Source organism: Ruditapes philippinarum, unplaced genomic scaffold, assembly GCF_026571515.1.
Source record: "Ruditapes philippinarum isolate M1 unplaced genomic scaffold, ASM2657151v2 ctg935_1_1_1_1, whole genome shotgun sequence".
NCBI lineage: Eukaryota > Metazoa > Mollusca > Bivalvia > Venerida > Veneridae > Ruditapes > Ruditapes philippinarum.
This window is the reverse complement of record NW_026855136.1, coordinates 1-14402: the sequence shown is the minus strand read 5'-3', so window position 1 is coordinate 14402 and position 14402 is coordinate 1. Positions and strand designations below refer to the sequence as shown.

General features: G+C 32.6%; 2 protein-coding genes across 3 annotated transcripts; both read left to right on the top strand.

Moving 5' to 3' along the window:
- Positions 1-2045: 2045 nt before the first annotated feature.
- On the top strand, positions 2046-8552 carry LOC132742228 (3 beta-hydroxysteroid dehydrogenase/Delta 5-->4-isomerase-like). 2 transcript variants are annotated; one of them, XM_060730564.1, is made up of 5 exons: positions 2046-2157; positions 5791-5960; positions 6306-6470; positions 6868-7065; positions 7739-8552. In XM_060730564.1, exons 2-5 carry the CDS (start codon positions 5813-5815, stop codon positions 8299-8301), a joined length of 1074 nt encoding a protein of 357 aa, XP_060586547.1. In that variant the 5' UTR covers positions 2046-2157; positions 5791-5812; the 3' UTR covers positions 8302-8552. The 2 variants fall into 2 exon arrangements, with proteins under 2 accessions (XP_060586547.1, XP_060586545.1); XM_060730562.1 differs by lacking the exon at positions 2046-2157 and adding an exon at positions 3547-3909.
- A 3879-nt stretch (positions 8553-12431) lies between these two features.
- LOC132742218 (sedoheptulokinase-like) lies at positions 12432-14201 on the top strand. The gene is made up of 2 exons (XM_060730555.1): positions 12432-12524; positions 13553-14201. The coding sequence occupies exon 2, from the start codon at positions 13578-13580 to the stop codon at positions 14184-14186; it is 609 nt and encodes a 202-aa protein (XP_060586538.1). The 5' UTR covers positions 12432-12524; positions 13553-13577; the 3' UTR covers positions 14187-14201.
- Positions 14202-14402: the final 201 nt, after the last annotated feature.

Here is a 14402-nt window from a genome sequence, read left to right as displayed (position 1 = left end):
TTATTTGATCTGACATATTAGCAGAATTGGGAATGCGAGTCCTGTGTCTTGTAGTATATTTGATGATTAGGGGCGTTAAGGGGAAATATTTGAAAAGCAAACAACGAATACCTTTAAAAAATGCTCGGCCGAAGTAAAACTGGTTAACTTGCATAATAGATATTATGTTAGTTCTTAGTTTTCCATGCAAAGTCATATAGATATGTTAGCATAGCTAGCATAATAAGGTTATAATTTCTTGAAGGGTTATTAATCTTGAAAAATGGACCACTTTAAGATGCATGTGTTTCTAAACAAACCTGTCGTGTTTTGGTAAGTTAACTAAATTTCTAACACCAACATCTACGTACGTTGTCGGTAAGGCAATTATTTTTTTTTATAAATACATGTACTTGATTAATATGCAAAAGTATTATAAACATTATATCAATTGAACACATCAGTTATCATCTAATATATTAGACACTTATTGAACATCATAAATTAAAGGTATCTGATACGTTCTGATATTTTGCTCATTAATTTGAACAAAAAACTTAGATCTTGTGTACAATGAACTCAGTAAGTTCTTACATAACATAAACTGTTCACTTACGTAAAATAAACTGTTCACTAGAAAATGTAATGAGATCAGAAAGCAAGAAGTATTGTTAAACATGTTTAAATATCTGAACATTTTAACTAGAAAGTTAAAGAACTGTCCTATACATTTTATTTTTGAACATCCTTTACATTTTATTTAATAATTTTACATTTTAGTTTCGTACTATCCATTACATATTATTTTAGAGTGGCTATTTCGATTCCCAGATTTCATTTTGTAATGGAAATTAAATTCTTCCATGTAAATTTTACAGATCAAACTGAAAACAGATCGGCCTTCGGCCGGGAAAAAAATGCAAAAACAACAACAGATTACGTTTTAAGACCCTTTTCTATGTGGCGAAAACTTTTTTTGTTTTTGTCATCAAAACTGCATATAAATACTGAGTGTTTATGGGAGCGAAAACACAATAATTAGCGGGGAGATATTTAATAAATCAAACGTCGCTCCGCGGGGGCGCTGAGCAAGATTTAAGAAATATTACGGCTGGACGCGGACATCGACTTTTTGCTTGCGAAAACACGAATGGCACAAATCAGCCACCATAGTATCGAGATATATGAAAGTCAGCAGATATTCTTGTTGACATAATTATATTTCTAAATTAGACTATGGTTAGTATCACAAGTGTTCCTTGCAGTAAATACCGGTACATATTCTTAAGTCATGTTAATTGTGGAAACACTTATACATGGTCTTTTTCCATAAAATACAATTAGATAAAACTCAAATAACTTATACATGTATTTGTAAATAAAAACAGTTAAATAAAACTCAAATAAGAGGAGAAAAACAATGGTCGTCAGTGTATATAGAAAACAAAGTTAAAAGATTTAGAAACATTAAAATACACATACAATCAAAACCTGCTGCCTTAAGTTACAAGTAGTTATCCACTTATAAGGTATCACATAACACTTCACAAATTATGGAATGTTACAAATTTAAAAACACTGATTTCTTTTTAACACAACATTAACATACGTAAAATTATTTAACCATAACGTACAGATGATAATAGTTTACACTGATCAACGTTTATATTAGTTTAAATATACATGTACATGTTTTATGATAGATAACTTGTTACTATATTAAACAGCAGATTAAATATTATACATGTAATGACCTTTGAAAAATGTAAACAGACACCGGAAATATTGATTTAAATGCGAAAAAATACATTATAACAGAAGTCATTTAATTTTTCAGTTTACGTTTTGCTTATATTATTTCGTTCGCTAGTTATTCACAAATTATCTTAAACTCTTTAAAGAACTACATTTATAATATGTAAACGCAATATACAAAGTGCGTTGCTTGAGTTACACAATATACAAAAGGTTTTAACTTCAAAAATTCCGGTTGTGCAGAAGTTCATCTGCATGAACACTTGGTCTTTTTATACCTAACCGAAGTGTAGCGGAAAGCATTTTACATATGTCAATGTTGTGTTAAAAAGTAAATTAAATTTATAACATTCCGTAATTTGTGAAGTGTTATGTGATACCCTAAAAGTGGATTATTACTACTTGAGGTAGCAGGTTTTGAATGTATGTATATATTATGTGCTGTATTTTAATGTTGATGTACCTATTAATACCGATGTTTTTAACTTTTAACTTTGTTTTCTATGTGCTCGTTCTGTATACATAATACACTGACGGAAATTGTTTTTCTCCTCTTATTTGAGTTTTATTCAACTGTTTTTATGTAAAAAATACATGTATTAATATGTTATTTGAGTTTTATTTAACTGTATTTATGGAAAAAGACCATGTATAAGTGTTTCCACAATTAGCATGATTTCAGAATATGTACCGGTATTTACTGCAAGGAACACTTGTGATACTAACCATGTAGTCTTATTTAGAATATAATTATTTCCACAATTAAAACTATTAAAGAATATATGCTGACTTTCATATATCTCGATACTATGGTGGCTGATTTAGGCCATTCGTGTTTTCGCAAGCGAAAAGTCGATGTCCGCGACCGCCGTTTTATTTCTCAAATCTTGCTCAGCGCCCCGCGGGGCGACGTTTAATTTATTAAATCTCGCTCCGCTGATTATCGTGTTTTCGCTCCGCCACTAACAAAGTTTGCACTCTTACCCTATGCTACGACCGGATGTAAACAATACGTTCGCACAGGGCATGCGCGGTGGTTAAATCCCACCCATTTTATTCGATTAAATTCTAGAACAACCTCTACTTTCGGTTTCAATTTTGCTGACAAGGAACAGTTTGAGTCAACGTAAGTGTTAATTTTAATTGCAATGTCCAAAACTTTGCACTACACGGCGTAATTTTCATTACATATCCGGTATTTTCACCGTCATGGTAGTTTTTATTCCACTCGGTCAAAATGACGGTACACATTTACATGTAAACAAACAGATTTAACTTCTCAGACAATTTAAATAAGGAATGGACACACGGTAAACTCTGTTGCAACGTAAAGTATATTCATAAATCTGTTTGAGAAAAATTGTCTCCGTGTTCAAATAAATTTCAAAAACGGGGAAAAAAAGCAGTCTTTTACCGATACCCTGCAAAAGAACCTTATTATTCTGACGAATTAAATTGACTTTATAACGCTCGTATACAATTATTTATTAATCGATTTTCATTATATTTATTTTGCAATACCTATCATTCAATATGCAATCAAACAAAACCAAGTTTTCATACATTCAAGGAAATTGTAAGTTAGGACGAGCTTTCAAAACGAACAGGTAGCAATTTCCAACACGCTTATCGAAACACCAACATGGCGGCTCATTTGCATAATTTATTCATAAACGCAGGAGCATAGAACTTTGTTAGTGTCCGCGTCCCCGCCGTTTTACGAGTATTACTTAAATCTCGCTGGGCGACGTTTTATTTATCAAACCTCGCCCCGCGCTCCACTAATTAGCGTCTTTTTGCTCCGTGCCACTGCCATTTTAACTTATTAATACCTATGTTACTATATATAGTAACAAAATCTAGGGTATTTCAGGGCCATTATGGCAAGATCTAGGTCATTATGCAATTTTGGCCGCCTTGCTACTTGGCATTATTTTTCCATAATGGGCGAGTGAATGAGCGCACGTAGAGAATGACGTCATCAACTCTCAGTGACTTTCAAGATGGCTGCTGACGTTGAATGAACTTAAGTCACTTGCAAACACAATTTAAAGTTTAAATGACGTAATCAATCGCAATCAACAAAGCTTAACATTGGATATTTATAAACTCAAGAAAAGAATACTATAACTCATTCCAAGACAAAACATGACCAAAAATGATTTCAGTTTGACGGTATAGTTTTTTAAAAGAGACCGATCGGATCAGGACAGAAACTGTTCTTGAAGGCACAAAAGTTCATAAAAAACTGGCACTAAATGTTATTCTCACAAAAGATATAAAGAGTATTTATCGATATAAACAACAATTAAACAACATTGTCTCATATTTATTTTGTTAAGTAAATCGAAGAGTTAACCTGAATGACAGATATTTGTTAACATCGACAACTGTCCGTTCTTAGAAAGAAAGGGCGACAACCAAGATTAGCGGCGATATCTAAATGCCGTATTTCGGACATACGTATTAAAGACGTTAATACTTGACTGCTGCTCGCTCGAGTCCATAATGTCCTTCGGGCCTGCGGCCCTCAGGCCATTATGCACATCTTCGGGCCATTATCGCATAATGGCGAGCAGCAACCAAGTATTAACCTCTAACTAATACTCGACTTTTCGTTTGTCGGGGTCGCGGGGCAAATAAAAACGAATGGCACAAATCAGCCTACATTTGATACAACTCCCATGAAATCAGTATCTATACACTCAGTAATTATATGTAGTTTTGATGACAAAAAACGACATAGGAAATGGTCAGAAAACGTAATCTGTTGTTGTTGATTTTGTATTTTTTTCCCGGCCGAAGGCCGGTCTGTTTTCAGTTTGATCTGTAAAATTTACAGGGAAGAACTGAATTTTCATTAGTCATTTTGAAATTACAAAATGAAATCTGGGAATCGAATTGGCCACTCTAAAATAATATGTAAAGGATTGTTCTAAACTAAAATGTAAAATTATTAAATAAAATGTAAAGGATATTCTACAATAAAATGTATAGGACCGTTCTTTAACTTTCTAGTTAAATTGCTCAGATTTAACAATACTTCTTGCATTCAGATCTCATTACATTTTTAGTGAACAGTTTTTACGTAAGAACTTAAAGAGTTTATTTTGTTTTAATTTTTGTCGAAATAATTAATGAGAATAATATCAGAACTTATCAGATACCTTTGACTTATGATGTTCAATAATTGTCTAATATAATAGATGATTACTGATGTGTTCAATTGATATAATGTTTATAACGCTTATATATTTTTGCATATTAATCAAGTATTTATAAAAATAATTGCCTTACCGACTACGTACGTAGATGTTGGTGTTAGAAATTTAGTTCACTTACCGAAACACGACATGTTTGTTTAGAAACACATACATCTTAAAGTGGTCCATTTTTCAAGATTAATAACCCTACAAGAAATTACAATAAAACAAAGGGACAAGCTGTTAATCAGAGCCTGCAATTTCGTGAAAATAATATCACAATGCACATGCTTTTTATATAAAGTTATTAAATACAAATATAACAACATATTTGTTTACTTGATTTTTACGAATCAAAATAAATATAATTAACACAACATGAAATTAACTGCTAATAATAACAGCTCCTTCCATAGGCCAAAATAAAAAGCATTACATAAAAGACGACGCCGCTCACCGGCGTCGCCAATAACTTTTTTATGCAAGCTATGATAACATATCTTTATGACTTTGCATGGAAAACTAAGAACAAACATAATATTTATTATGCAAGTTAACCAGTTTTACTTCGGCCGAGTATCTTTTTAAAAGATTATTTGCTTTTCAAATATTTCGCCTTTACGCCCCTACTCATCGAAAATACTACAAGACACAGCCGCATTCCCAATACTGTCCCAATATGTCAGATTAAATAATGTATTTATTTACTGTATGACTTGTTTATAACTACGTAAAAAGCAAATGACATAATTATCATTTTATCAAAAGTAAAAAATGAAAAGGAAAAGAAAGTAAATTTGTAAAAACTTTTACAAGGGTGTTTAACTGCACTGTTCTCTTTTATATACCACAGCTGCTCTAACAATACCAACATTATGTCACGGCGGGTCCGAGATTATGTGGTTTTGGTTACCGGAAGTTCAGGCTTTCTCGGACAGCATATGGTTGGGTTGTTGCACAATTACGCTGATCACGTGACAGAGATAAGAGTTCTGGATACACAACCGTACATCAACAATACGGGTATTGTATGAATAATCAAAACTGAAGAATGCATGATAATTTTATGAGCTACTTATATATGTAATTTACGTTAATCATATACTGCTTTCTATTTCAACGTTCTCAAGGACAATGACTACATGTTGACTTGGGGTTAAGTGTTGGTCTCATATGTAGGAAAACGAGGGTTCAATCCACGCCGAGTCATACCTAAGACCATTCAAAATATCCTATGCTTCCATGCTTTCATGCTTAGCGCTTTATATCGGGGTTCATTTGAAGAGCTTTTAATCCGGCGTCAATTTTATATAATTTTGATTAATGTCTAAGCAGACCGCCTGTTTTACATTGTTTTTTGTTTTGTAGAGTATGAAGCTAAGAAGCCATTGAGACAATATGTTGGAAGTATTCTGGATCTGGAATTAATGACAGAGGCATGTAAGGGTGTCGACTGTGTGATACACCTAGCAAGTCTTATTGATATTACATTGTTTGCTGACTTTGAGCGAAGCTATAGAATCAACGTAGAAGGTATTAAGAAAATTTTGTATTTTCATTATTACATGGTGACTGCTTTTTTCATTGTAAGGTTCTGGAAAAAACTGAAGTTGAAATTTCTCTTTAGATTTGATAAGGTATTGTTTTTGAATGCAGTGTTCCTTTTACCTTCTTAAACTTGTGTGCCTTGTTCAGCTGTTATCGCATTAATATGTCCGCCTCATATAATTACCACAAATACAGAGTTACTCATAATACATATCTATGAAAGTTATTTCTTTATGGACATCACTTACTTTTTTTATCATTTTCATCAATTAATACGTTTTAATGCAAAATCGTAGATAAAATATATTTTAACTTAGACATTTATTTTCTCAAACAGTACCTATATTTATTTACCTAATGCTATGTAATTTTCCATTTTAAGGTACGAAAACCGTAATAGAGGCTTGTAGAAGGTCGGGTGTACAGCGTTTACTATACTGTAGCTCGGCTAGTGTGATATTAGGAAATGACGACATTATAGACGGCACGGAGGACAATTTATCATATGCTACAGAACATATGTTCTCTGTTTATGGTAAAACCAAGCAACAGGCGGAACAACTTATATTAAAAGCAAATGGTACTACTTGTAGCAATCTTACATTTCATAATTTCTTGTGACTTATTTGAGCATTTAGTGTAACAATAATGGCACCTGAAATAATGCACGGAAAGACACTGGAAGTCTTCCTCATTCAGTAAAGCTGAAACGTCACCATATTACTTATATTATGTCGGTGTGACGTAAAGCTCAATCAATCAATCAAACAAACAAATATGGCCTGTCTCGGTTCACCATGCTAATCATATGCATCGCTCTTGGATTAATATTTCTAAAATCTTTTTGTAAAAGCTTAACCTTTCTTTATCAACCTGAATACTTAATGTGTTCATATAAAATAGGATGATATCATTAAAGAATGCATACAGCACAAGTTTGCTGGGAAACGGATGCAATTCTTGTATTAGTTATAAGACTCCTTGTCCTTGATCATGCGTTTTAGATTGATGTGTACTTTATTACGATCATTTATTAAGCGCAAAACATATTGACATTTTGACATTGTACAATTGCATAACCTAATTATATAATTTACAGTGTGAACGAAAATAATTCAAACGATATGAAAATAATATTTATCAGAAGAGATTCTAATTTTATGTAGGTAGTGGTGTTTGAAGGTATTTAACATTTTTATGTATTTTGTTCTATGAAATAAGTATTGACACTATTTTTTTACATTTTATTCCAGATGAGACTTTGCAAACAATAGCTATTAGGCCTTCTTCGATATATGGAGAATTGGGCTCGAGAACATTCGGTCAAATGTATGGTAATTCATTTACAAAGGCTACTGGATACTATATACATGTTGATTTTTCCTTTAAGAAATGTGACTGGATTTATGTGGGTAATGTAGCTTGGTTGTTTATACAAGCAGATAACGCTCTACGTGACAACAAGAATCCTGATGCCGCTGGACAAAGCTATTTTATCTCTGACGATACACCCTTAATGGACCGACAAGATGCGTTGTTTGAAATGGTGAAAGACAGTGGTCTACGATGTTTTATTCTTTCGCCGCCAATGTGGTTGCAAGTACAACTGATGCGAGTTATACTCTGTGTATTAACATTTCTGTCGTTGTTTTGGAAAGTGAATTTCCCTTTAGGTAAATGGATCGTTCGTATCAGAAATAGGACTTGGCTTTTAAGTAGAAAGAAAGCAGAGAGAAATTTAGGATATAAGCCATTGTTTAAACACGATGAAGTAAAGGAAAAAGTTACAAAATATATTAAGTCTATTTCACGGTAATATACATCGTAATGTACATTTGTGTATATACAACATGGTGAATAATTAACACTGTATAGAATTGTGCAGAACACAAATGAAGAAGCAGAATATTGTGTTGAAGGTTAAAATATTTGTATTTGGTTTATTACAATATTTATCACATCTTGGTTAACGAGAATAATGCCAGTGCATGTTAAAAGAGATAACTTTATATGATTATGTCAAATTTAGTAAGGTAGATACAGAAAATTAAGAGATGAAAACATATAGATGACTGGTTATGTTTTAATTTTGAATACTTTATTTAATTATCAGAAATGGAACAGAACATATTTCTTTTGACTAAAAATTTCAATATCGTAGTTTTTAAACATAACAGTTTACATATATAAGATATGAGAGGTCATTACATATATAATGCATAACTATTTATTTAGTTTAAGCAATATTTCATTTCAGTCAAACATATATACACAATTTAATTACAAAATCAAACCAAAAAATGATTGAGTAGAAAGCTACAAGCTTTTGTTTTAAGAAACTCTCTGATTGGAATGAAACAATGGTCATTAATGATAACATTTATACAGTGAGACTGTTATTAACAAAACCACAACTACAAAATAATATTTGATGTTACAGAATACGATAAAGAACATGAAGTGTATATATTACTTTATTAGACTTTAAGCAGGATTTTGAGAACAAACATATCATTACATCGAAGAACGCTATACTTATGCATATGACATTTTTATTTAAATAAACGTTGATAATAACCCCGCCTTTAAGTCTTAGTTTTCATTTTTTGACGGTGACTGAAATATGTATTGAACCTAGCTAGACCGAGTGCAATCGTTGTCAGTGGTTTGTTTGTTTTGGGTTTTAGGTCACATCGACACAGTATAGATCATATTGCGACGTTGGAGGAAGACCTGATGTGCATTAAGACCCCAGGTGCATTGTCAGTGGTAAAAGGATCTCTATGTACTATCTCTCTGTATATTTGTTAACGATTGCTTTGCTTAATGAAGCTATCAGGCTTATATAGAGGATATTTGTTTAATTCAGAGTCAATATCGGCATATATTTCACCGAATGAGCACCAAAAGGTATATTTCACAAGTGGCGCAGAGCCTCGTTACCGCTGTAAACAGTTACCCTCGAGCTAGATATTCCCGTCTGCACTGACAGCCGGTCTTTATTGATTCTCTTTCTTGCATATTACATATCAATTATTTTCAGAACAGAAATTACAAAAACCGATGTTCTCATAACGCACTTCTTTCTTATTGTAGCGTATGAACTTACATCTTCATTCATAACGGTTAAGTGACGTCATCTCAAGAACGCAATTCATTCTTAAAAGGTCCGCGTCAATGACGCTCGCCAGAGGCTCGTATAATATAATTTTATTCAACTAGTGCAATCAATTCAGTATTGAACTTACACTCATTCAAAATCCTCTTTTTCTAGCACCGGTGTAAACGGTAGATAATCCTGTCTGATATGCAAGAATACAACGTGACGTCATTTACGACGTCAAATCAATAAGTTGGTTTCCAGTACTATGTACGCTGGTATTTCACTGAAACAACGTAACGGGCTAGAATTCAAAACAGTGAAAAGTATCAAATTGACAATTTCAATGTTTCAAACAGTGAAAATATCAGTTTTTTTTTATTTAATGGTTTTCAGTGGATTACTAATTTATCCGTGAAAATTATATTTGATAATTTCACAGTGAAAAGTTCAAACTTTTCAATAACGAAACTACTTTTTTAAGATTTTCCCCATGTGGTACCTCAATTTTATTTTTGTGATTTACTTGCATTCATTATATTCTCTAGAATGTGATTTACTTGTATCCATTATATACTCTAGAATGTGATTTACTTGCATCCATTATATTTTCTAGAATGTGATTTACTTGCATCCATTACATTCTCTAACATGTTATTTACTTGCATCCATTATATTTTCTAGAATGTGATTTACTTGCATCCATTATATTTTCTAGAATGTGATTTACTTGCATCCAATATATTTTCTAGAATGTGATTAACTTGCATCTATTCTCTTCTATTCTCTACAATGTGATTTACTTGCATCCATTATATTCTCTAGAATGTGATTTACTTGCATCCATTATATTCTCTTACATGTTATTTACTTGCTTCCATTATATTTTCTAGAATGTGATTTACTTGCATCCAATGTATTTTCTAGAATGTGTTTTACTTGCATCCATTCTATTCTCTAGAATGTGATTTACTTGCATCCATTATATTTTCTAGAATGTGATTTACTTGCATCCATCATATTCTCTACCATGTGATTTACTTGCATCCATTATATTTTCTAGAATGTGATTTACTTGCATCCATTATATTCCCTAGAATGTGATTTACTTGCATCCATTCAATTCTCTTGAATTATGTGATTAAATAGCACCCATTCTTATCTCTAGAATTATGTGATTTACTTGTATCCATTCTGTTCTCTAAATGTGATTTACTTGCATCCATTCTATTCTCTAGAATGTGATTTACTTGCAACCATTCTATTCTCTAGAATGTGATTTACTTGCATCCATTCTATTCTGTAGAATCTGATTTACTTGTATCCATTGTGTTCTCTAGAATGTGATTTACTTGTATCCATTCTGTTCTCTAGAATGTGATTTACTTGCATCCATTCTATTCTCTAGAATGTGATTTACTTGCATCCATTCATTTCTTAAGAATGTGATTTACTTGCATCCAATCTATTCTCTTGAATGTGATTTACTTGTTTCCATTCTGTTCTCTAGAACAAAACTTGCATCCATTCAAAGTTAAGGCAAACAAGTACGATTCACTTAATCAATAACATTTACAATATGTATGTTCATGAGTTCTAGACATGAAGATCGTATCGTTTGAATTAACTTGGTACATAGTTCTCGAATTGTTTAAATTAACTAGGCACATAGTTTTCATTTTCTAATTTGTGTGCTCTGTAAGTTTTGTCAATTACGAGTATCCATTTTATTAATCTAATATGAAATAACCTTGTAAAATATCAAAAAGAATGAAAAAAAAAAAAAAAACGACGAAAAAGATTTCTACATGATCGTTTTGCGCCTTCATCAGTTACGGATCTGAAAGCGTTCGTTTGATGTTTATAAATGAAGGGACACGATCGTCTTCACTAAACTTTTAAATCTTACAGATCATTAGATCACTTATAATTATTTGCTTCAGTAGGATTTGTTTATATATTTGCTATTTGTTGCAAATAACCTCAGCCTCCATGATATTTCACGATTATTGGTTGGCTTTAATGACGGACTATCTTAGCGACTTTTTCTCCACAAAAATTAAATTTACAATTTACGCACTCTAGGTGCATAACATTAGTCTACCACTTATTATGAATCCGGGTCAACTCGGCCCTAAAACATACTCGGCCCCCGAGTCAGCTCGGCCCTATTCCAACTCGGCACGGGTCAACTCGGCCCACTTTTAAAAATGGATAAAGGACATCAAAGGACTCCTATTGTCACGGGCTATTATTATCAATCAATGTGTATGTTAAAGATACCGATTAATTAGGTGATAATTATGATTGATTGACTCATTCATTCAAATTTGATTAGTGACCACCTGCAATTAATTAGAAGCTTTTGCTTATTAGTAAACACGTTTTTGTTTCATATTTTTTTGAAAATTACTTTGCAAACAAAATGCATGTAAGGAAACACATTTTTATTATATCTATATTCACAGGCACAACATGCAAAGCAAAGTAAATACGTTTTATAGGCCTATATATTTTTGTAAAGTGGGCCGAGTTGACCCGTGCCGAGTTGACCCGTGCCGAGTTGGTATAGGGCCGAGTTGACTCTTTTCCCTTATTACAAATGACACAGACGAAATCTAGCATGGGTCTAAACATTAAGACCGTATCGTTAATACGACCAGGTCTTTATAGTAACAAGAATTTAAGGAAGTGTCAAATATATATATATATTTTTTTTTAAAAAAAAGACGTTTTGTCTATTAATTTAATAAGTGTGTTTATTATAGATACAATTTATTAAAATCACGGCTGGTAGTCGGTAACGACAGGTAGTCGACCAAAAAATCTTTTTGCCATCAAAATGCTTGTGTGTATTATAAAACTGAGACGAAAGCGATATGTTAGTAGTCGTCAGAAATAACAAATTATGATAAAAAAGTAATTGGTTTAAGAAACAGGTAACTACCGCTTATTAACTTTGCATTGCATCTTTTTTGTTTGTGGTATCATAATGTGCCTAAAAAGAGACACGGTAATATTCAATAATTGCACTGACATTGATTGCAGACCTACAAAAACTAATATTAAATTGAACTAAACTTAATTCGGATACGTTGACATTTGGACAAAATTCACAAATTAGCATATTTCAATATATCTTTAGCAATGGATTATAGTGGCATTTACTTTCCAAAATATATAACAATGCATACCCAAAAATGTAATTTGATTGTTAAAGTATTAAGATGATTGTTCACCTGCAGGTTTAAATTCCTTGTATTTGCTGATACCAATTAATCAATAATGATTGGCAAATTATTGATGATCCTGTGCCAATATTTTTAATGTTTATGGGCTAAGGAAATTCAGGGTATGCTATAGGCCTAATGCATACAATCTGTGTGTACCAGTTAACTGTGCGACCTACATGATTTAGTGGTGTTGAAATTGTTCAAATTGATACTTTGGATAATGTACATAAACTACATAGTTGTTATTCATGAATGTATCATGCATTTTAATGTCTTATCAACAGAATTGCTTTTATCTGTCTCACTTCCAAACCTCTGGTTTTGTCTTTACTAGTTGTATGCAATTGCAAAGTCTACGTCCCCAGCAGGGTTTTGATTTAGTCCAACTAATTGTACTGCGCGACGAGATATTGTGCTATTTTCGTGTCTGGGCAATATCTCGCCTCTACTTATTGTATCCTATGTCATTATTCCATAATACAGTACTACATTGTAGGTATAAAAAAGTCTTTGCATGATTTAAACTATTTTGTAGATTTTATACAAACACGTATTTGTGAATATTTCTTTTTCAAAAATTTGCACACAGAAATTTATTGCCTTAGATGGTAAATCCCTCATATTGGCGGACCTATTAGTGTGGCCTAAATGAATTGCAAAACTTTATTGGTGTACATGTTTATTAACAGCATGACTTTAATTAACTTAACTAAACTTGTTTGTTTTTTTTCCAGACATTGTTTATGAAAGTGTGAAGTTATGGCTACCACTGGCTTGTGTTTGGGTATTGACCTTGGGACTACTTCAGTCAAAGTTTCACTTCTTGACATCACATCGAAGAATTTTATATTTTCCACAGCAGAACCTACCAATGCTGATGTTGATGTAGAAGGGCAGAGATCTGAGCAAGATGTGTCTAAAATTATGCAGGCTGTGTGTACTTGTTTGACAAGAATAACTAACAAAAACCGTGCCTGTGTAAAATGTATAAGCGTGTCAGGCCAAATGCATGGTGTGCTATTATGGAATAATGATTTACAATCAAGTCTTGAAGATGGAAAATTGACAGTCTGTAATGCTAGTAACATTATAACATGGCAAGATCGAAGGGCATCTTGCGAGTATATTTCAACTCTACCAAAACCAGACTCGCATCAGAACCTTGCTGCTGGATTTGGATGTGTGACGCTGTTTTGGATGGCACAGTTTGAACCGGAAAAGTTGGTACAATATAACACAGCCGGAGGTATCATGGACTATATGGTTGTTTTGTTATGCGGACTAGATAAACCAGTGATGAGTGACCAGATAGCTTCCAGCTGGGGATACTTTTGCTCTGAAACAAGCACATGGAACACACAAATGTGATTATTCATTTTTATATTTAAAATTCAGGGGTTTAATTATAACCTGGTAGCCAGGTTATATCCCCTGCAACATATAATTGGCCACTCGATTTGCAGCACCCTTATCTGGTTTGTGCCATGTAAATTATTATGCCTTTTTTCAAAACTGATGTTGCTTGATATAATATGAGGTTATTAAGCATTGTTGAGTACAATACTGTATTCTACTGGACAAGTA